The sequence below is a fragment of the Jaculus jaculus genome, chromosome X, assembly GCF_020740685.1.
Source record: "Jaculus jaculus isolate mJacJac1 chromosome X, mJacJac1.mat.Y.cur, whole genome shotgun sequence".
Lineage (NCBI taxonomy): Eukaryota > Metazoa > Chordata > Mammalia > Rodentia > Dipodidae > Jaculus > Jaculus jaculus.
The window spans coordinates 19398746-19424297 of NC_059125.1; the positions used below are offsets into that span (position 1 = coordinate 19398746).

Below are 25552 nucleotides of genomic sequence, written 5' to 3' on the forward strand. Positions count from 1 at the left end.
GGCATATGAAAAATGTTCAATACTTTCTTATTCTTCTCCCATCCCACCTTCTTCTAGAACAAATCAAGCATTCTCAGTTGGGACCAGATTGCCCCTCCCCCAGGGATGGGGCAAAAATTAATTTCTGATCCATGAAAAAAATGTTACACCTTTTATATATTAAGTAGAAATGCATATGATATATAAGCAGGTATGTAATGTGTGTGTGGCATTAAAATTTCTCAGAAGATAAAATAATTAGAAAAAAATGTCTAAATATTTCCTGAAGAGTAGCATGGGAAGACAATGCACAAATGGTTACAAACATTGTTCAATGAAAAAAAAATGCATCCATAAAGCCACTACTAGAATCTGCATACTTCTGAATGGCCAATTACCAGGGCCTACTAGATTGGCTCTTTTTCTTTACCTTTATTTTTGTTTCTAGTTCTTTGAGGTAAGGTATTGTTCTAGCTGACCTAGAATGTAATATGTATTGTCAGGCTGGCCTTGAACTCACAATGATCTACCTACCTCTGACTCCTGACTACTGGAATTAAAAGCATGCACCACCACACCCGACAATCTTTATTTCTTTTGGTTTGTTTGTTTATTGGTTGTTTTGAGGTAGGGTCTCACTCTAGCTCAGGCTGACCTGGAATTCACTGTGTAGTCTCAGGGTGGCCTCAAACTCATGGTGATTCTCCTACCTCTGCCACACAAGAGTGCTAGATTAGTATGGGCCACCATGCCCGGCTAGGTTTTTGTTTTCTATGATATGGAGTATTGAAACCAGGATTTTGTTTGCACTAGCCAATTACTATACCATTAAACTATATCCCTGTCCTCATATCTCATATCTTCTGTTGTTTTTTTTCATCATTTTAAAATCTATTTTCATATGTCTCTGTGTGTGCACCTATTAGTGTGTAGACTGTGGAGTTCCTAGTTTCAGGCCAGTCCTTGCCTCTCTACCTTATTTTGAGGCAGAGTTTCTTTTTCTGTACCTCCCTGTGCTGTCGAGATTTGTCTCTGCTGTTGTTCTTCGCTATGCTATAAGTGAGCTTCTGGGAAATTCCCTTGTCGCCACCATCCATCTCACCATCAGTGTGGTGGGATTATAGAAACCTGTCATGGTTTCCAGCTTCAGCCTTTGTACATGGGATCTGGGGAGCATCAAACTCAGGTACTTGGGCTTGAGCAGGAAGAACTATTTCTTCTGAGCCATCTCCCTAAACTCTAATATCTTTTCTCTAACCCCAGGAGTGAAATTTCTGGGTTTGATTTTTTTCCTACTAAAATCTCTCTTGTTTAATTTTCTCTTTTTTTCTTCACCTTTCATTTTTGTTTTTGTTTTGATCCAACCATGATATCTCAAGCTTTAAGTCTACCAAATATGATAAAAGTAGAAAGATGGATGATTGTATTGGAGTTAGAACTCCAGAGAGTGCTTATGGGGGCATGGATTATAACATTAGCATTCATCTTAATTTTCTGGTTAGGCCCCTGTGTTGATTAAAATATGGCTTAACACTAGGGTGCATTGCTTGGCACATTCTGTTCATCATGCATCAAAAATGGTTGACTTCAGAACTTCCTCTAAATACTGTGGCCTGTATTTTTGATTTTCAAATAACCTTGGGCACAGTATTGAATTGTGTCACTTCGAGGGAGGAAAAACATTTGAAGGTAGAATTGTTATCATTTCTTGCTCTTAATAACATGCCATATCTGTAACACAAGGGGAAATTCAGAGGTTAGCTTTAGAATCAATAAATTCATGTGTAGTTTACTATTTAAATTCAGTAGACAATACCCCATGGTGCTGGTTCTGTATGATAATGAATGGTTTTTACACTCGAGAATGTGAATCATAAAGCCCCATCGGAATTACACGTAGTGGTTATAGAAACATCTGTATAAGAAAATATCAAAAGACAGCCGGGTGTCATAAAAAACTATTTGCCAGTAAATCTGCTTTTGATGGGCTACTAAAAATGGACACATCAGGCATAAAAGATGTGTGTGTGTGTGTCTATTACATCAGCTGGCTTTGTGAAGGATGACAAGCTTCCACTGGTGCACTGAGATAAGAAACAGCTGCTGTTGGCATTGGCACTACTGCAAGAAATGAAACGATAATGCTGGGGTACACTGAGCAAGTTACCCCATATTTGATCAAGTTTTGAATAGATGCAAGACCAGCATCATCTGGCTGGTGGCTCCAAATGAAACTTCTGACAGCCCTTTCACAATTTCTTAGTAATGAACGTGGAATACAATCTCACAGAATCATTTCCCAATTGTGTTATTTCTAAAGCTGGTACTTCAGTCCAGCATGTATGCATGTGGTAGTGATGGGGCAGGGAAGAAATGGGGGAAGGCTGTTTATTATTGTTCTCTTTCATTGCATCAAGGGCATTTCTGAGTATAAAATGTAAGCGTTTCAGACTGCAAAGTAGTTGCTTAGGTGAATTTATAAACTGTGAGTCAAAGGGAAAAAGTCTTTTATGGAAGAAAAATATACTGAAACTCACCATTGAACCTATTTGATAGCTACATATAAAGACAGAAGACTTCTGTATGGGGAAAGATTAACAATGAAGAAGTAAAAATGCAAAAGCTTAACAAGTTCTTCCAACCATTTAGTTCCAGCATATTCTGGTAAATCCTGTGGCACATCATTTGGAATTCCCTCTTAATGTTGAGCAATTGCAAACTAAATCATAGGTATTTCAGGTAGGTTTGGCCATTACCTCAGCCATCTACATAGATTTGCATGTTATCAATTTAAAATGTCTCTCTTCATTTCTTTTTTCTTTCTTTTTTGAAGGATAGGTGGATTTTTGGCTTTATGGCCTTATGAGTTCTACTTCTCACTCTAGCCCAGGCTCCAACTCCTCACAATAATCCTCTTGCCTCAACCTCCTTTTTGCTGAGATTATAGGCAGCCACTGCCATGCCTGACGTGAACATTGTTTCTTTGATTGCAGAAAGTTTCTTAGCCAAGCCACATAGCTTGCACACTTCCCACTGAATGATGCCTAGGAATAGTATAGAAAATCCGACTGATTCTTCTATTAACAGAGGATATACCTGATATGCTTGGAATCAAAAAGAATTTCTGGACTATTAGAACTGGAGAAAGGATAATGAAAGGGATCATGAGCTCATAGCCTATAGAGAACCTTAAAGGAAGAATAACCATTCTTTTTACAGTGAAGCCATTCATACACTTGGCATTCCCAGTCAGTGACGGTGGCACCAAATGCTCTCTGATCTCCTCTTATGATGTGATTTTTAAGAAGAGACTACACAGAGCAACTAGAATCTAGGAGTGCCTCTCCACTCTGTGTCCTACCATACTAGACTTGGTTCTGCAAATTTCTGTAACATCACACCCCAGCTGGGCAGGTCAGAGTCTGGTCCGTGTTCTTAATCAGATGTTATGTACTCCGTGAATCTATCAGGACAGAACACTTGTATCCTAGAGACGAAAAGGGGCATGAGGATAGTTGGCAGAGCTGAATAAAGACAGGGATGGAAAGGGAAGCAAGGAAGGCAAAGAGGAAAAGAAAAGTCTAGACAAAGGACAGAGAGAAATAAAAGGCTAAGGACAACTTCAAAGAACTAAATCTTTTTTTCTTTCCTCCATATTAAAGGTTTGTGTCTGCCAAAAGGAAAAAAAGCATAATTACCAGCTAAATACAAATTCATTTCTTATATCATTCAAATGACGTATCTCCAAGGGACAAAGCCTGGTTAAAGGTTGGCTGATTTTATCCCCTATGACTCTATATAAAACAAAAAAGCTGGGCTTTCATTACACTAAAATTGTCTGGCGGTGGGAGAAGTTAACTTTTATTAGAAGCTGTTCTTTCATATTATACAGTGTAGCCAAGGATATATTAGCTTTGACGTTTCCTTACATCTCAATACACTGCGGAGTGAAGTTACCGTGAGGCTAATTTAGAAGGAAGCTTTTCAGAGGAGGAAATAATAGCATCAGCTGTGCTGCACATTATTAATGGGATGAAATTTCAGGAAAAATACACTCACAGAAAATTGCGACATGTCAATAAGAACGCTTCTTATATTTCGATTGCTGATGATGTTCTGTTTGTTGTTTTTGCTATGCTAGATATCAAACCCAGAGTGTACATTTATTAAAACTCCTATAGATTTAAACTTTATTCAGGAGGAAGAGTTTATTGTTGAGGAAATTGTGTAATGTATTCTAAACATGGCTGTTTTATCATTGAAATAAGGAAAAGAGCAAGAGACTAAACAGTACTTTAAAAAGTAGTTTTAGGAGAGCAGCTTTAGTAGACTGAAAAAAATGAACGAAAAAGGAAAAATACTACAACATGAGCATTAGAAATAGTTGTAAAACCCAGGCATGATAAACCATACCTATAATCCCAGCTACTCAGGAAGTTAAGGAGGAATATCATGAGTTCAAGTTCAGTCTAGGCTGCAGAGTAAGATTCCCCCACCTTAAAAGAAAAATTAGTTTAAAGATAATTGATTTGAGTAAGGCACAATAAAGTCATAAAATATATATTCCAAGATTGTATAGTATATGTATATGTATATACACATATGTACATCGTACATAAATATAAGAACATATATGTCAAATAAAACATGTAAAAAGTTTTATTATACTTTGATATCAGGTACCATTCTAGCCCCTTTGGTTTTCACTTCTAATAATATTGTGCTGATCAACTGCTATTTTAGGCATCTAATTAAATATGTAACTGGTAAGTGAATTTGGATTCTTTTTAAACCAAATAGAAATAAGCATATCAGGTTGATAAGCATAGTAATTTAGCTGCAATAAAGTAGAGTGTAAATATATCAAAGAGGGATGTTTCACCTGCTAAACTAATAAAACCCAGTCAATCAATTAACTTTGAGATGTAACATCAGGAGGTGTTATAAGAAAAGCACCCAGTGGAGACACTGTAAGAAAAAAACCTGTCACTCCACTCGCTCTCTTATCTGTTCTGTAGGTTTAGCTGTGGAAAGAAACCCCCCCCCCCCGACCCCTTTGCATTTATCTTTGTGCCTGAATGAGTTCAATTTCACTTAGATTAGGAAAGATATTTCAGAACAGCAGGGTAATCCATCCTGTCTTCATGGGCAACTGAGCAAACAGCCCAGTATCAGTGTATAATTGTAATTCTGAAGATTAATGTTGTCTTTCCTGTTGGTGGTGAATTTGACCTCCTTGCTTTTTTTTATCCTTTTTCAGCTTCAGTCCAGGGTCCCTGGGAGAGAGCCATCTCACCAAACAAAGTGCCCTACTATATCAAGTAAGTTGGAACAATCACATTCTTAAAAGAGCATTTATTGTTCCTAATCTGTATGTTTCTGAATGGATTCATTTTTAAACAGTAACGTTACCTTCAGCTATAATACTCATTTTCTTTCTTCCTTGAGGAAGCTTAGACAGTAAATGCATACTAAAATTAGCACTGTAAATTTGCTGATGCAATAGAAAACTGCTTTTAGCAAAAAAAATAAGTGCTCATCTAATGCAGTGTATATGGTGTATTTTGGGGATGAACAGATTTTTCACAGTTGAACACAAAGATCAAGATGAAATTTTTTGATAGTGGGAGTGAAACCTCTTATTTAGGGGGCTTTTATGTTTCTTCTTCAGACAGAAATGGAATGTTTCTGCATATATATATATATATATATATATATATATATATATATATATATATATGTATCCTATTTTATATGAATTATGTCTTTGTGTTTCCCAAAGGCAGACAGCAGCAGAGCAGCAGCCTGGGATTTGTAAAGCTGAGGTGTGGACTCGCCACACCTCAGCACTCAGCATTTGTTACCTAATAATAGTATCAGAGTGACACTTATTTTGAAGACAGTTTGTGCCAGTCAAAGGATGGATGTTTATGAAATATAGATTATGATACATTGAGTTGACATGGGAGAGAGAAAAGACATTGAGTTATTATGATGTCTTACAGTCTCTCATCAGATGTGCAAGAGTCTAACTTCAATTTAACCCCAATAAAATTAGAATTAATTGAACTCATGAAACAGTCATCAATAGCAACTGAAGTCTTTGAACTTGCTTCTGCCTTGAGTTTGACTACAAATATTACATGTTTACCCATTTTTTTCAGCCTGCCACCTTTTATCAAGTCCATGTTTTTTCTTGCCCTACCCATCAATTCTTCAGTTCTAAAGCACTAACAGCAGTGTTCTTTCTCTCGTCATTGCCACAGTTCTTTAGAAATTTGGTTTCATGCCTCTATTTTGTTACCTTTTACCTTACTAAATTTTTCCAAATGATGAGGTGTCTTTTAGTTTAAATTTTCTTCTTAAAATATTTTAATCCTAATTTTCAATGTTTTCTATTTTTTTAAGATTTATTTTGGTTTATTTATTGGGGGGGAGAGAATAGGCATGCCAGGGCCTCTAGCCTCTACAAATGAACTCCAGATACATGTGCTACCATATGCTTCTGGCTTACATGGGATCTAGAGAATTGAACCTGGGTCCTTAGGCTTTGTAGGCATGTGCCTTAACTGCTAAGCCATCTTTCCAGCCCCAATGTCTTCTATGGTTTTTTGTTTTTGGTTTTTCGAGGTAAGGACTCGCTCTAGCTCAGGCTGACCTGGAATTCACTATGTAGTCTCAGAGTGGCCTCGAACTCATTGTGATCCTCCTACCTCTGCCTCCCAAGTGCCGGGATGAAACGTGTGTGTCACCACTCCTGACACCAAAGTTTTCTATTTTTAATTTAACTATTTTTATACTGAATCCACTCATTTCATGATTGTTACATATTTTAAATCAGTATTTAAATCACATTTTTATTAAATAAAATATGTTTGTTGCAGTCAGGTTTGCATTGCTGGTAGAAATCACCCAACCAAGAGCAGCTTGTGGGAAAAAAAAGAGGTTTATTTTGGCTTACAGGCTCAAGGAAGAAGCTCCAGGATGGCAGGGAAAAATGATGACATAAGCAGAGGGTGGACATCACCCCCTGGCCAACATAAGGTGGACAATAGCAACAGGAGAGTGTGCCAAACACTGGCATGGGGAAACAGGCCATAACACCCGTAAGCCCGCCCCCAACAATACACTCCCTCCAGGAGGCATTAATTCTCAAATCTCCATCAGCTGAGAACCTAGCATCCAGAATACCTAAGATTATGGGGGATGCCTGAGTCAAACCACAACATCCCACCCCTGGCCCCCATAAACCAATAACCATACATGATGTAAAATGCAGTGCATTCATCCAATTTTAAAAGTCCCCATAGCTTTTATCAATGCTAATGATGTTCAAACATCCCCATAGTCCAAGATCTTCTAACTGAGACATAATACCAAAAAAATCCCCCGAAAAAACCATAATGACACAGAATAAACATTCAGGCTGCAAAAGGTGGCATTGGGCACAGCACACACACACACAAAAAAAAAAAGCCAATGCAAAATTTAAAACAACCAGGGCAAACATCAAGCTCTGTAGCTTCAAGTCCAACAACTCTAGCCAGTGACAAATCTCCAAGTCTGATAATTCTAACCAACAATACTTCTGTACCATTCCAATTCCACCCCTTTCCTGAAAAGCCTCATCCAGGGCTGGCAGCTTTCCTAAGCAGCCATCTCATCGTCCGGGCATCTCCACTGCAATCAACAGTTCATCCTCATGGCCCCATGGGGTCTCCATGCAGGCATGCAACAAACCCACTTCACACTGCCCATGGCCATTTCCAAAACACAAGACCATGTTGCAAACTCAATGACCCTCTTTCCTGCATTTCTCATACTCCACAATACCAGTTAGGGTGCCAATTTGTTAATACATGGGGGAATAAAGCAGGCTTTGAAGAACAGGATAATCCTTGAGCACTCAGGCCCCTTCAAAAGAGTCAACATTCTTCCTGTTGCACCAGTGCAGGTCAGCTAGCCAAATCTCAAAGGTTGTAATCTGTCAATTGCAGGTGAATGGGCAGTAGTTCACCCAAAGATTTTTCTTTCTGTGCCATATCCCTCTGCTCAAACCAGTTCATTTCTACGCAAAGCAACCCTGCACAACTTCTCAGGACATGGGCATAACAGCAAGCTTTTCACACAAACTGCTAGCCCAGTCCAGGCAAAGCTCTTTCTCACCCTCATAAACCAAACCTCACAGTCCATAATTCTTACTGCATTTAAGTCTTTCAACTCTGACCAGAATAGTCCATCAAGCTGTACTTACAGCACTGCAAGGCGTCTCTTAGGCCAAGGTTTCAAATCCTTCCTTATTCCTCTTGAAAATCAGCTCCAAAAGGCTAAAGCCACAAAGTCAGGTGTCTAGCAGCAATCCCATTCCTTGGTACATTTTACTATTGCAGTCAGATTCTCATTGCTGGTAGAAATCACCTAACCAAGAGCAGCTCATGGGAAAAAAGAGGTTTATTTGGGCTTACAGGCTTGATGGGGGAAAGGTCCATGATGGAAGGGGAAAAGGACAACATGAGCAGAGGGTGGGACATCACTCCCTGGCCACCATAAGGTGGAAAATAGCGACAGGAAAATGTGCCAAACACTGGCATGGGGAAACTGTCTATAGCACCCATAATTCTGCCCCCAACAATGCACTCCCTCCAGGAGGTGTTAATTCCCAAATCTCCATCAGCTGGGAACCTAGCATTCAGAACACCTAAATTTATGGGGGACACCTGAATCAAACCACCACAATGTTGTTTTCATCCACTGTATATTTTATGGACTCTTTTATCCAAACTCTTCACAGTATTTTTATATTCCTCGACCCTTGTCATTACAAATTTCATTTCTAAGATATTTGAGTCCTACTAGTTGTTCAAAAAACCTCTCGTTTTATCTGATTCTTCTTTGAAATCTAAAATGTTAAGTTCTAATATAGAAAGAATACATGTTGATAAAATGTACATTGTTAATAAACAGAGTGTGAATGATAATGCTACGTTATTATTTCTCACTATTGTTGTCTAAAACCTTGTGTTTAAAGCAAACTACTTTTTATGTGCAAGGTTGAGTGGATTTCAAGCACTGAGATGCTTTATTCGTCCAAACTAATGATAAAAATAAGTTAACAATGGTGTTGTTTCTTTCAACCAGTCCCCATTTTTCCTTTCTTATTTTGTTTGTCTTGATTTCTAGAGTTTTTAACCAACTGAGTGGCAAACCAGGTATTTTTTCTGGCTTTTGTTCTTTACACTTTAGAACTTTGCCTTCTCAATGCCAAGCTAAACTGATTATCCAAATAACAAGAGGTTTGCATATCAAAAGCACAAGTCCTAGTGGGTTATTGAGCTGTGCATTCATTGCTGGGTTGATAAATCACTAGTAACATCTTTAGCTGTGGGTTGTATGTTGGGCAGGGTTTATGTGTCTTCTGACACCAACTCTTCATATAAAGTTCCATTTTGATTCTTAGGACTGCATGTTGGCCTAGTCGATTCATCTATAGCATATATCATTATTACCGTTTTCATATTCTCTCTCCCTTGAGGCTCCCTTATTTCTGCCAGCATCTCTTTCAGGTTATTTGATTATAGTGTTCATTGCCACTGAAAAAATAACCACCAACAATGTTCAACCTGTTACAACTGCTTTTTCAACTCTCTGCCATTTTCTAGCTTTTTGGCCTACTGACAAACTCATGAAAATTTCAATATAATAGCCTTTAACCAGCTGCTGCATTCTGTTAGGATTTCTTTCACCTTTTTATGCTTCATACTCCCATATGGGTAGACCAAACAGAGCCAAGACCTAGGACTCTCTTGCTTTCTTAATGAGTTAGAAAATTATTCTTCTGTGTTGTGGACTGTCAAAAAAATTTTGGAATCCTAATCTTTCATGCAGTACATTCCAACATAGTGATCATAATAAAAGTATCACATTGAACCAGACCAACAGGGAAACTAGCCCAGAACCCTAACCCCAGATATAAGCACTAGTGGTTGTTTTGTCAGTTAACCTAGTAATTTTCATTAAAAACAAAATAATAGGATGCATCATGGTCATTTGCTAACAGTGCATTGGAAATCAATTAGCACCAAGCTTATCTAAATGTTTCAATCTTTTGTCATATGTTGCTTCAGCATTGTTTTAGAAATAAGTCCCATAGATGTATTGTATCTGATACAAATCAAGGCATGTTTTAATTTTTTTTGAACCTGTATCCTTTTGAACCTGACCTCCAGGAATGGCTTCAATTAACTGCTTTGGAATTCAGTGAATACATTTATATTTACCCAGAGTAGACTTTAATCTCAGGGATGGCTCCAATTAGCTGCCTTGAAATTCAATGAATACATTTATATTTACCCAGAGTGGACTTTAATCTCACATCCCCCAGATAATGCTTTTCATTTTCATCTTCCTAGACAGAGCTACTCTAGACCTTTTTAGTCTTTTAGTCTGTCCTTGAATGATTTCCCCTTGATCATCTTAGTTGTTGCTCCCTGGATCTTGCCCAGCTCTGTAATATCTTCCTAGAGATACCAAGTGTGGAACAGCCCCAACTATTGCTTATTAAATTTGTTAGCATTGTCTCTAGTCTCCACTCACTCATGAAAAAAGTAAGTTCTATTTGGTGTCCCCCCATTGGTCCAGGAATGAAGAAAGCAATTGAGGTCATACCTATTCTACATATAACAGTTCTAGCTGAAGGTTGACATTCTGCTACGTTTCTGTAACGCCAGATGAATTGTTTGACCTTATATTTCTGCCAGCTGTCCCTTAGGAAAGATTTGATTTTTAGACAAGCTGGTCCTTTTCCTCCCTCAAAGACGCTGTGATTGCTAAATATTGGGAGGAATTTTACTAATGAAACTCTGTAGTAAACCTGCTGACTCAATCAGCATTAATGCATTTTATCAGGTTCTTTTCTAAATATTGCTGAAGCACTTCACAGAAGAGTGAAAAATGGGGCTTGGGGGAAACTTTTCAGCTTTTTTTGTAACACAATGCTCGAAAGGCAGCTTATGTTCAAATGAATGTCTGCTTTTTCCTGCTGTTAGTTTGCTCATTACATATACAGTGCTATACATGACCTTGATCTACCCTTTTCTCCACTCTCAGTCCCAGGCATGTTTCTATAGCTATTTATTATACCTGGGTTACTCATAACTTTCTAGTAATTCCTGCTTACCAAATTGCAATATGAATCCTCCCTGGCTGAAATCAACATTCATTTTACTCAACATTTCTCAATACCATTGCTGTGTCTGACGAAATTGCTGGTTTGGACTCTCACCCTCCAGTCTCCTTATGGACTATCATTCTCAGAGCTCTAGGGGTACAAACATTTGACTCTGCATGGAACTGTGGCCATCTGTCAAGACCTACTTTTTGATATTGGTGTTCTCTTATATTCTATTGCTCTACATTCAGGTTTGGGTTTATAGACTTTACATGCATGTTTAGGGCTCATATTCCTTATAAGCACAAACTTTTTAGTCATGACACCACCTCTCTCCTTTACACTGTGTTGCTTTTACTTATAATTCCTATGCAATTTTTCAGATTTCAAGTAATTCTGTTGTTTAAATCATATCTTTCTGTTATTTTTGCTCTATTTCCAAATTGTACCAAGAATGACTTTAACAAGTTTCGTTCCTGTGGATTATTGATTGAAATTTCACTATGAGTATTTATATAGAGAGGAAACAGTGGTTAGTTATCTCTGAGCCTTACTGGCAATCAACGTGCTAAATAGCTTTCTGATGGATAGTTTACAATACACAAATCTGATAATGAGAAATAGTCTCTTGTCATCAAGACATAATGGCAAAATGCTTATAGAGAACACAGAATTGTAGTATCAGGTTTGGAAAGTATTCTTGCATTGCTCACTCCTATCTTGCTATGCGAAGAATCATACTATTATTCTGGCATTTAGTTGGAAAATTTGTTGAACTTTGGCATAGGTGTTTATAGACGAAGAGCACAACACATAATGTATACTTTTTTTTCTGTTTTGGTAAGCTCCTTTTCATAGACATTTTACTTCAAAACCCACCTTTATTCAGCTCAGAGCACATTATATAGTGAAATGTTAAATAGACCATGCACCCAAAGATTTCAAATATAGTTCCAGCTTCTCTATGCACCACTAAGGATTGCTGGGCCTCAGTTTCTCTGTCTGTGAACCAAAAAGGCCAAGCCACATCCCATGACATTGCAGGCCATTTCCAGTCCTGACACTCACTGATTTTATGAGTGTTGACTTTGGAATAGAAATTGTGTTCTTTAGTTTTCCAAAGGAGTGAAAATGAAACTTCCTAACAGTCCCTGAGGATTTTTATTGCACCATCAATATTATCAGAGTAGAAAGAACAAATTATATTAAACCCTTTTATTTAACCATTTAGCACCATTGATGATATAAAGTGGATGCAACAGAGTCAGCTATCTAATTTGAGCTGTCCATCATGAGAATACTGGTAAATATCTGTGGGTAATTAAATTTTTGACATCACCGACAAAAACTAATTCTCTGACTTTTTGAAAGGCTTTAGTACACAAAGATAACCCAGCGGTCATTCTTCTCTGCTGTGCTTTCTTCTCCACAGTTGGATGGCTCCAAAGGTCACCTTAGCTAAATCTCATTAAGCTCTGGAACCACAAGGCAGAAATAGTCAGTAATGCTTAGTTGATGATATATTCATGCAAACAACTCAGGTTTAAGATATTAACTGCAAGAAAGTAAATGAGATGGCATAGTGGTCTACAGAGTGCTGATGCTATCCTTCAGGTTTACCTATGAGAACTTAAGATCAGATTCCTAGAATCCACATAAATGCTGGGCATAGCAGCATGTACTTGTCATCCAAGCACTGGGAAGGCAGAACAGGGATTCCCCGAAGCTAAAAGGTTAGCCTAGCAGAAGTGATTCAGTAAGCTCCAGGTTCAATGAAAGACCCTGTCTCAAAAAATTAGGTGAACAGTGATTGAGGAAGATACCTACTGTCAATCTCTAGCCTAACACACACCCCCACCCACCCCACATGCATGCAAACACACCCCTTCAATTTTTTTTTTCCTATGTTGGGAATGGAATTCAATGCCTTACCTCATGCTAGGCTAAACCACTCCAACCTAACACACTGAAACTGGAATTCTCTTTGCTGTCCATCTTTATCAAACAATATGATTTGGAGTATAATTAAGCCCATTTGAGAGTGAGTTTCCCCTAAAATTAACTTTCCACTAAAATATAGAAATAGAAAAAGCCTTATTCCTGAGATCACTCTGAGTTCTTGCCCTTTTTCAGTAGAAATGAGGTCTTTTGCTTCCCCTAATTATTAATGAGGCTTCTTCTATATACCAAAGATCAATAATGTTTTAAATTGATGAATGACTGTGTTTCTAATTTGTGAGCTGACATATGGTAGCCAGAGTCTTAGGAGAATGTCATAGACGATCAATTTTAATTTTATAGAAAAATTCTATATCATTGTGTGTATATATATATATATATATATATATATATATATATATATATATATATCAGATTTAATAGCTATAGCTAACATATGTATACACAATCTTTTTTAAATCCTCTAATGTAATACACATGGTATTTCAGGGCACATGGTAATATCACTCAAGAAATTGAATGGATGGCTTTCCTAGTCTCCATTCAAACTGTTTCAAAATGAATTGAAGTCTAATTGACCTCTACAAGATATGTAGTTGTTGAGATTTTAGGGAAATACTCCTTGAAATGTATCAAGAATGAGGTACTTATTGAAAATATTTTGTAGGAACCAAATGTAGCCTTGACCAAATTAGTTTATTTAAATTCTTGAGAGTTCCCACACAATTTGGAGTATGTGCAAATTCCCAAACATTCCGCAGCTTCTCCTAGGCTTCTTTAATTGCTTCTTATCCTGTCCCCTGGGAAGCAGCATCCTGTTCCCTTCACAAAGGTCATCAGCAACCCAGACAACATTGAAAATAACTTAATAACCCTGAACTGCCTCTCCCCTTCAGATAATTTCTTTAGAGCATTAGTCCTTTGAACACTGACCTGGTTGTAGAAAATGTCCCTTTCTCAGCAGGAAATCTTCAGATACTATTCACTTCACCCCTCTGTCATTCCAAGAGATGAGATAGGGTGGGTGAGATAGACAGAATTATTGGGATTGACAGAATTATGTATGTGTTTTTTGGAAGAATGTTAACATTCTCTCTCTCTCTCTCTCTCTCTGTCATATGTGTGTGTGTGTGTGTGTGTGTGTGTGTGTGTGTGTGTGTGTGTGTGTATGTATATATTTCTTCTTGAAAAAAATACACTGTTAGAGTATTGCTTTTTGTAAGCAGTCTAGAAAGCTCTTTAAAACAGGTCCTAGATGAGGCTTAACTACCATGAACACTCAGCAAATGATCACATTTTCTGTGATATCACTGACTCATTGGTGGATGAAACTGAGATTTTGTGATATTCCTGAAACTTTTATGGTCTTTTCTGTTTTTCTTCATCAGCTTATCTAGATTCATTTGGTCCACAAAGCCAGTGCATGTCAGAAGTGGGTTTTGTTTTGTTTTGTTTTAATTTTGTTGTTGCTGTTCTTACTTTAGAAGGACCTTTTTATTTCTGTTTTCTTTCCTATTGGCTTGGTCGTTTTTTCTTCATCTTTGGATTTCTGTAACTGGATTTCCTCATAGGTTTAGGCCAGATATATTACAGTACCTACTGTATACTAAATAACAGTCTAAGGAAGGGCTCCATTTGTCTGATGAAACAACCGCTTCTATTTATTCTAAATCCTCATAACAACCTGGGCAAGAATGAGAACTTATCTTGAAAACAAACAAACAAATAAATAAACAAACAAAAAAAACTGTGGATATGTACAACTGGTAAACCCCTTCCTAGTCTTGACTCTAGACTTTTCTCGTACTAGTGATTTCCTAGAGCTGGAGAAAATATATAGAGGAAAACAATTAGGCCCATTCATCCTGCTTTATTTTCTGACTCTAACTACAAATTAAATTGTTCTAAATTACAGATGAAATTATTTTTAATTAAAATGTATACATATATAGAAGAATAAAATTTAGATTTCAAATTGGACTCATACAAATCAGATTCTTATCTAATATCAACCTTCATTAGTGATTCAAAGGATTACAAGGAAGAACTGGGCCCAGATAAAATATTCTTTCATAGGATGAATATGAAACAATCAGACATTATTCTTCGTTATGCCTCTTGTTATGTATTTTCATTTTATGTTAACAAATAAGACTTAAAAATATAAAGAGGAGGCTGGAGAGATGGCTTAGCGGTTAAGCGCTTGCCTGTGAAGCCTAAGGACCCCGGTTCGAGGCTCGGTTCCCCAGGTCCCACGTTAGCCAGATGCACAAGGGGGGGCGCATGCGTCTGGAGTTCGTCTGCAGAGGCTGGAAGCCCTGGCGTGCCCATTCTCTCTCTCTCCCTCTATCTGTCTTTCTCTCTGTGTCTGTAGCTCTCAAATAAATAAAATTTTAAAAAAATTAAAAAAATATAAAGAGGGCTGAAAGATGGTTCAGCCTGTAAAATGCCTTGCTACATGAAAACTGGAGTTTTTATTTATTTATTTTTTAATTTTTTCATTGGCAACATCCATAATTATAGACAATAAACCACAATAATTCCTTTCCCATCACTTTTCCCCTTTGCAACTCTTCAAGTATTCCTTTGCCTTTAGGTGAGACACTGGATCTTTGAGCCAACACATTACTACTAACAGAACCACTTTAAACCCTTCCCATTAAGCTTTACTCTGGAAAGATCAGTAGATATTTTAAGGAACTGTGATTCATCATCAACATCATCATCAGAACAACCTTATTCTGGGTCAATCCCCAGAGGCGAGTAGCACAGCATGGGTTACAAGACTCTGGACGTGGAAAAAGGAGACATTTCTTGTACACAATAGCCCCTCAGGCTTTTTTATGCCTCTGGCCCACTTGTCAGTAGTAAAATTATACCATTGCCATTCAGCCATATGCTTGTCATCCTATGTGTTAGAGATGACTTGTCTCATGCTAGGCAGTTGACTTTTCTTATTATATTAATGGATCTTGGTTCTCCCCAGTATTCATTGTCATCTATAAAAAGTAGTTCTCTAAGCAAGAGTCAGAGCAGCATGGATCAAAGGGAGTAAACATAGACATTTGGAAGTCTTTTTGACAGGCATACCTTCTCCCTTTAGCCAAATAACAGTGAGAGTGTTTTTCTAGGGTCTATGAAATTCCAAGCCATATGCTTCTGATTGGTTCTCAGTACTAGGTATGAATTCCTCTCCACTCAATGGTTGATTATGTCCATAGCCTGTGTGCCACTTTTGCACTGCTGTATACATCTCACCTGGCTTGTTGATTTTATAGCTTGCAGGATCCACTGCTCATCCACACTGTTGGTGAACTTTATCCCTCAGCAGCTCATATGATCATTGTGAACCAGCAAGGAGCTGGCTTCTATCTCTCAATATTCTGTGATGGAGGCCTGTAATACATTCAACAATGTGGCCTCTCCTTCTTTCCAATTAGCTCTTCTTCTGTCTTGATGTCATAATTGTTTTGTACTGTCTTGGTTTTCTGTCCTCATATTGTGCAGGTCTTGTGTAGGTAGTGTCAGCCACTATGAAATCATGAATTCAACCACCACTTTGTGTATGGAAGACAGTATTCCAAAGCACTTTTCCATATTCTTTGGCTCTTACATTCTTTCTGCAGCTTTATCCACTTTGATCTTGATGGCTAATCATTGGAAACTGAGCTATGATCCTCATAGATATTCTTATAAAAGAGTAGAAAATGACAGTTTAGAAAGGTGCATAAGATAATTTTATTCTAAATAATACCACTAAGATTGTTGATGCTTAAGTTATATTTTGTAAACAATTTCAATCATGGGTTCATTGGTTTTCTGTATTCCTGCTGGATGAAAGTAGAAAAAAAAATGCTTGATGGGGCTGGTTGGACTATGTTGTAAACTGAAAAGTTTTGAAAGTTACTGTTTTAGAGAAAGTATTCTTGACTACAAATATTCTTTCAGATGTTCCAGTTACCAATTTTTTGTGAAAGCATTTTAGGAAAACAAAAAAAGTCTTTAAAATATTGTATTTGTATCTATTTATTTATTTACAAGCAGAGAGAGAAAAGAGATAGACATGAAGAGAGAAAATGGATACACCAAGGCACTTAGCCATTGCAAATGAACTCCAGATGCATGAACCACTTGTGCATCATGGTTACTGGGGAATTGAACCCAGGTTGTCAGATTTTGCAGGCAAGTACCTTAACTGCTGAGCCATCTCTCCAGCCCAGAAAATGTCTTTATATTCTCTCTCTCTTTCTCTCTCTTGCTGTCATTTTTGAGACAGTATCTCTGTAGCTCAGGCAGGCCTTAAACTCATGGTGATCTGCCTACATTACCATATCTAGGACTGGGATTCAAGGAATGTAACACCCCACCTAGCTTCAAACCTTTCTTTTATCCAAAACTCAGTAGTTTTTTTTTTTTTCCAGAAGCCAAAGATTTCAGTGAATACATGTATGCCCATGTCTTACTCCTCAGATATTTTGAAATAAGTAAGATAGATGATGAAATACTGGAAATACATTGAGACAGAAAAGTCAATAAAATTGGTAATTTTCAAATTCAGCATTCAATTATTCCTACCTATTCTTGCCTTTCTTTGTTAATATTAGATGTAAGCATTATGCATATGTAATATACAGAATCAAATACCTAATTGTGATAAAATAGCCATCCCTTAGATGTAGTTTTTTCCATAGTGCTTGGGGTGGTTTATTTATAGAGGAAGTGTCATCTCATGACATATTTTTAAAAATATTTTTATTTATTTGCAAGCAGAGAGAGAGAGGTAAAGAGAAGAGAGTCAGAGAGAATGGCTGTTCCAGGGCCTTCAGCCTCTGCAAACAAAGTCCAAATTCATGTGCCACCTTGTGCATATGGCTTTACATGGGGAATTGAACTAAGGTCATTATGCTTTGTAGGAAAACACGTTAATGGCTGACCCATCTCTCTATCCCATCATGACATACTTTTAAATGGCCTCTGTTGTAAAGAAATTTAGTGATGTTTTTCTAGCTCATATTTCATATACTCTTAGTCACCACACCATTTTTTTTTACTATAAGCACTGCAGTATAGCAAAAGATCCTTACAATGCTCAATCTCATTCATCATCAACAACATCCACAATTATAGTCCATGCCCTTGAATATATTACATTAGAAGAAGTTGTGCAAACTAAAAGGGAGAAGCTTAGTATTGGTGTAGAAATTTGATCTTTCTACATACTGCCTGGTACATTTGAAACCCACTACTCTTGTTTTCACTTGTGAGCTGGAGAATTATCATCAAAGAATGTGGAAAACATGTACAAACCATACAGTTAGTTTTTTTCTGGGAAGTTATCTGACTATAGCTATATGGTATATCATACAGCTCAGATGATATAGAACATTTTCTGTAATTTAAAACTTAAAAATTCTGATGTCTATTTGAATGAATAAAAGTGATACCTCCAAAGAACCTGGAATGAGTAGAGGAATACTGAAGAATGGAATCTGACAGTTTTGGTAATACCCTTAAGGAGCCATTGTGGCATAAAATATATAGAATTAAATCAATAAAACATCAGGAAAGGAAACAACATAAACATGAAAAAATTTAAATTAAAAACACAGAATAAGAATAGCAGTCCCTCAACAAATCAATATTGCTTGAGGGAACATGAATCCCAGACCAGCAATAGAGTTATTCAAATTCCTTCTAGTTATGGACTGAAGAAACACCTTTGTCACTAAGTTTTATAAAGAGAAGAGTATGAAGAAAAGAGTACTCAAGATTCCTGGATGCACTTCCTACCATAGGTAACATTATTCTGAAGTTCATGTTTGATTTCCTTCAACACCTACTGAAATGACTTGTAATATTTTGTCAATTTAAGATTTGTTTTGTTTGCCCTTGCCTAAATGTACATATTACCAAACAAAATCTAGAGAAATGGAAATATAATTTCAAGTATTAGTGGGGGATAGTGTTTGCTATCATGAACAGATCTTTGCCATTATATAGAGTAATAATTTGCCTTACAATCCATGACAATTTAATATGAGATATAAAGCATGTGAGTCAGAAAGGAATGGAATAAACAAGAACAATAGGAAGTAATATTTTTGACCAAAAAACCAAGGTGCATTTCTATAGATGTTATCAAATAATATGAGTATTCACATAGTTGTACTGCTCTATGACCTTCAGTAGTCTATAGGGGAATAATACTGAACAAAACAGCAGCATCACTTCTTATGAGAAGATACATAAACATCTCTTTAGGGTTATACATTATAAAGATAAAAGTTAGCCTAGATTTCCTTTATACCTCCACTTTACTTTTTTAAAACTTTTTAATGACAACTTCCATACATACAAGATATCCTGATCAAAATTTCCTCCTACCACCTTCCTTCACCCATATCCCCAGACCCTTGCCACAGAACCCCTTCCTCTTTCCAACTAGTCTCTCTCTTATTTTGATATTATCATTGTTTCGTCTTGCTTTGTTACCCTTTTACTATGCAGGTTTTTTGTAGGTAATTCCAACCACTGTGAGGCCATGAATGCAATTGCCACCTTGTGTCTGGAAGACAGCATTCTAAAGAATTCCTCCCCATGCTTTGTCTCTGACATTCCATGTATATATATATATATATATATATATATATATATATATATATATATATATATATATATATATATTAGAGAGAGTGGGTGCACCAGGACCTTCAGTCACTGCAAATGAACTCCAGAAGCATGTGCCCCCTTGTGTGTATGTGTGACGATTGTGTCACTGTGCTTACATGGGACCTGGAGATTCGAACATGAGTTCTTAGGTTTCACAGGCAAGCACATTAACTCCTAAGCCATCTTTCCAACTCTGCTCTTACATTCTTTATGCTACCTCGCCCACAATTGTCTATGAGCCTTGGAAGGTGTGATAGAGATGTTCCAGTCCTGAACACTCCATTATCACTTGTCAACAGTTGATGAGTTTTCAGTCTCCACAGTAGCCATATGAAAAGAGAAGCTTCTCTAACCAAAAGTGAGAGTAGCATGAATATATAGGCATATACATAAATAGAGGGTAATTTGGTGGGCATCATATATCCATTTAGACAAACAACAGTAGTAGCTTCCCCCTAACATTTATGGCCTCAGAATTTCTTTTTCGTTTTCAGTCCCAGGCAGGAGTTCCTTCCTGTGGACTGGGCAATAAATACAGTAGGAAAGCATTTGGTTTCTCCCATAACATAATAGACATGCCACCATTGCACAAGTTGGCACATTTGGCCTGTCTGCCCAGCCATGTATCTTGCAGGGTCTACTGCTGAGTAAGACCATTGATGATTTCTCTCCCCCAGTACTTTCTAGTACCATGACAGCTGGCCAACAGGGAAGAAGCTTCCAGTTTAACTTCAGCTTAATTTCTCAGTGTCCCACAGCCCAAGATTGTGGTATCTTCAACAATAGACTCTTAACATCTAATTCTGGTGATCAACCAAGAAACTTGGCAATAGCCTATATTGTTTAGGGGTAATAAGAAGCCTCCCGGACCAACAATTCATTGGAAAATATCCTACCCCAGGCACTGACAATTTTCTTATAACAATCTATGGGTCTGGGGGCAGTATTATCCACCTCTACAGAGTACTTCTGCCTAAACTCTGTGTCTCCCTTTTTAAAATATTTTACTTTTATTTATTTATTTGAGAGAGGGAATGAGGCAGAGAGAGAGAGAAAATGGGAACACCAGGGCTTCCAGCCACTGCAAATGAACTCTAAACACATGTGCCACCTTGTGCATCTGGCTTACATGGATACTGGGGAATCAAACTGAGGTCCTTTGAATTTGTAAGCAAGTGCCTTGACTGCTAAGCCATCTCTCTAGCCCCTAAACTCTTTTTCTGTTTTGTTGATTAATTAGTTTTGTACTCAGTGAATACAGTCAAATTGGTACCATTGTTAGCCTCTTCCCTGTCCTCCCTCCTCCCCCTGGCCCCTTCTTGTTGAGGTATATGTGTCATGCATTGTGGGTAAACTCTCTTTTTAACAATTATATTTTTTGGTTATTGAAGAAGTAGGATTGCATTCTTATTATTCATAACATCTTTAATTTTGATTAACACTCCTCCCACCTCTTTCTTTCTTCCATGCCCCCCCAACCACTCTTAGACCATTCCATCCTGTTTTCTTCTTCTTCTCTACTTACATATCTACTTCCCTTTTAGCCCTCTCATTTCCTCCCTACCTCCTTTATGGCCCCTTTCAAGCTGCCTGTCTATTACTGACTATGACTCCAAATCCCATACAAATCTTAGCACTTGAAGCTAGGATCTGCACATGGAAGAGAACATGTAGTATTTGAGTTTCTGAGCCTGGATTACTTCACTTAAAAGCTCTTTTCTAGATCCCTCATTTCCCTGAAAACTTCATAATTTAATTTTGCTTTTTAGGTGAATAAAAATCTATTATGTGGGCTGGAGAGATGGCTTAGCGGTTAAGCGCTTGCCTGTGAAGCCTAAGGACCCCAGTTCAAGGCTCGACTCCCCAGGACCCACGTTAGCCAGATGCACAAGGGGGCGCATGCCTCTGGAGTTCATTTGCAGTGGCTGGAGGCCCTGGTGTGCCCATTCTCTCTCCCTCTCCCTATCTGCCTCTTTCTGTCCCTCTCTGTCTCTCTCAAATAAATAAACAAAAATAACAAAAAATTTTTTTTTAAATTCTATTATGTATATGTACCACATTCTTCACTATCCACTAAGTAGCTGATGGGCACTTAGGATTAGAACATAAACATTAATGAACAATTATCCCTAAAGTAAAGTGTAGGGTCCTTAAGGAATACGTGTGTGTGAGTTAGAGTGGTATAGCTGGGTCATGTAGTAAATCTGTTTTTAGCTGTCTGAAGAACCTCCACACTGATTTCCACAATGGCTTCACCAGTTACAGCTCCACTAACAATGGAGAAGGGTTCTTTTTCCCTGGACCCTTGCTAGCATTTACTATCTTTTGATTTCTTGATGACAAGAGTCAGGTAGAACCTCAAAGTAACTTTAATTCTTATTTCTCTGAGGGCTAAGGAGTTTGAACATTTTTAAAGTATTTATTGACCATTTATATTTCTCCTTTTGAGAATTCTCATCAATTCTATAGCCTATTTTAATTGTTTTTGATTTCTAATTATTTAGTGTATTTTTGTTCTTTGCATGGTCTAGACATTAATTCTCTGTCAGATATATAGCTTGAAATATTTTTCTTCTACTCGGTAGGCCACCTCTTTGATCAATTAACAATGTCCTATGTTGTACAAAAGCTTTTTAATTGTATGTGGTCCCATTAGTTGATTAGTGACCTTGTTTCCTGAGCCACTGGAGTTCTATTCAGAAAGTTCTTGCCTACGTCTATATGTTCATGTGTTTTCCTTACACTTTCCTCTAGCAATTTCCAACTTTCAAGTCTGACAGTAAGCTCTTTGATCCATTTCAATTCAATTTTTGTGCAAGGAGAAAGATAAGGATCCAGTTTCATTCTTCTACATATTTATACCTAATTCTAGCACCATTTGTTAAAAAAAGCTTTCTTTCTCCAGTAAATAATCTTGTCATTTTTGTCAAAAATCAGATTATTGTAACTGCTTGTGTTTATATCTGGATACTCTGTTCTGTTCTATTGATCTGTATGTCTGTTTCTGTAATATAACTAGAAACCAAGTGTGATGATACCTCTAGCTTTATTTTTGTTGGTCAGAATTGCTTTTGCAATCTGAGGTTTGTGTGCTTACAAATGTATTTTAGGATTTTTTTTTCTATTTCAATGAAGAATGCAATTGGGATTTTGATGAGGATCACATTAAATCAGTAAATTGGTTTTGGTAAAATAGAAATTTTCACAATGTTTATTCTTAAGTCCATGAACATGGAATATGTTTTTCCATTTCCTAGTATCTTCATCAATTTCCCTCTTGAGTGTTTTAAAGTTATTACTACAGAGATACTTTACCTCCTTGGTTAATTTTATCCTAAGGTGTTTTATTCTGAGGCAATTGCGAATGGAGTTGCTTCCCTGATTTCTTCCTCAGAATGTTTGTTATTGGTATATAGGAAGCCTACTGATGTCTGTGTGCTAATTTTGTGTCCTGCTACTTGCTGAAAGCATTTTTCAGGTCTAACAGTTTGCTGATAGAGTCGTTAGACTTCTTTATGTATGCAACCTGTTGCAGCTACTTTCTTGTTGCTGGACAAACATCTGATCAGAAGCAGTTTATGGGAAGAAATGGTCTATTTAAGGCTTCCAATATATCAATGGTGGAAAAACCTAGCTCTCTTCTATAGATACAAGCAGAGAGACACCACTAACAGCCAGTACCACAAAACAGCACACATCAAGAAAAGCCAGAACTCATACAATTCTTTTAATACCATAGAGTGAGACTCAAGTTCTGCTTCCACACATACCTTAAGTCTGGACACCAAAGTCTGCCCCTAGTGATACCTCCTCCAGCTAGGCTGCTGGAAAGACATTCATTAGAAGCTCAATTCTTAACCAAAACACTAGAGTCTTTCCAGGCATGGTGGCACATGTATTTAATCCCAGTCCTTGTGTAGGCAGAGGTAGGAGGATCGCCATGACTTCAAGGCTACCTGAGACTACATAGTGAATTGGAGGTCAGCCTGGGCTACAGCAAAACCAAACCTCAAAAAAGAAAAATAAACCAGGCATGGTGGCACACACCTTGAATCCCAGCACTTGGGATGCAGAGGTAGGAGGATCGCTGTGAATTCGAGGCCATCCTGAGACTACATAGTGAATTCTAGGTCATCCTAGGCCAGAGTGAGATCCTACCTCAACAATCCAACCCCCCCCCAAAAAAAAGAAAGAAATAAATAAAGAAAGAAAGAAAGAAAGAAAGAAAGAAAGAAAGAAAGAAAGAAAGAAAGGGAAAGGAAAGGAAAGGAAAGGAAAGGAAAGGAAAGGAAAGGAAAGGAAAGGAAAGGAAAGAAAAGAAAAGAAAAGAAAAGAAAAGAAAAGAAAAGAAAAGAAAAGAAAAGAAAAGAAAAACAGTTGAGTATATGAAGCCATACATTCACTCTATCACATAATCATATCATCTGCAAATAACAATTTTACTTCTTCCCTTCCTATTCATGTCCCTTTTTTGTGTATCTTGTCTTATTGCTATAGCTAGGACTTCTACTACTAAATAAAACTGGAGAAAGTGAACATCTTTGTCTTGTTTCTGATTTTAGTGGAAATGCTTCAAGTTTTCTTCTCATTTGGTATAATGTTCACTCTTATTAACCTATATTTCTTCTTATTAAGTACCAACTTTGCAAGGATACATCATGTGTTGGCACCATCATTTCCCTCCTCCCTGCCTCCACTCCACTGAAGACCCTCCTTAGTGGGATTTCTAGTATTCAGCATGGAGTTCTAGGTCATGAGTTGTGAGCTTAGCAGTCTGTCGTTGTGGGGAAGGTAATGCCTATGGATATTCTCTCCCACCCTGTGGCTCTTACCTACTTCCTGGCCCCTCTTCCACAAACTTCCCTGAGTGTTGCTGGGTGTCTTTTAAGTCTACTTTAGTGTGGAGCTCTCAGCAGCTTCTGGATTTCTGCTGTGGTGCATTTTGACTATCCACAGGGTCTGTCTCCATCACCCTAGCCCAGGTTCTCAGTGAACCTAGATTTTTAATCTTGGAAAACATTTCCTTACAAGCCATCATTAGGCAGCTTTCAGTTCTTTGACTTGAGTATTGTAGATATTGTAGATAAATTTTCCTAATTTCTAAGTTTCATTTTATATTGTTTAAGTTTTTATTTATGTGTGTTTGTGTGTTGTGTGTGTGTGTTTATGTGCATGCACATTCTAGGGTCTCTTGATAGTGTGAACGCCCACTAGACATATGTGACACTTTATATCCTGCCTTACTTGGGTACTGCAGAAGCTGCAGAAATGTATCCAGGCCAGCAGGCTTTGAAAACAAACACCTAAATCTCAAATATACCTCATTAGCCACTTTGTGTGTTTGTGTGCTTGTTAGTTTTATATCTAAGACAAAGACTCACTCTATCCCAGGCTAACCTAGAACTCACTCTGTAGCCCAAGCTGGCCTTGAATTTATGGTAATCCTCCTACCTCAATCTTTGAAGTGTTGCAATTAAAAGCATGAATCAACATACCTGGCTCATTTCATTATTTTTAGTGCCATACCAAGAAGGCATTGCGTCCCCCCAATAACTGACAGCTGCTCCCACAATGCATAAACCATAACCCCAAGGGGAATACCAGCAACCCCTGTGTAGTACGCCCCCTGTGGAATGGGCACAGGGAAATGATGGCACCAACACATGATGCATACAAAGTACATTCTTAATAAAAAAATATTTCTTTATTTATTTTATTTATTTGAGAGAGAGAAAGAGAGAGAGAAAATTGGCATCCCAGGGCCTGCAGACACTGCAA

General features: G+C 37.5%; 1 protein-coding gene across 1 annotated transcript in view; it reads left to right on the forward strand.

Moving 5' to 3' along the window:
- Positions 1 to 25552, forward strand: part of Dmd (dystrophin) — a 2157654-nt gene that overhangs the window by 1911701 nt on the left and 220401 nt on the right. Inside the window, exon 63 of the mRNA XM_045140973.1 lies at positions 5240 to 5300. Coding sequence (XP_044996908.1) covers positions 5240 to 5300 — 61 coding nt within the window. The remainder of the gene's footprint in view (positions 1 to 5239; positions 5301 to 25552) is intronic.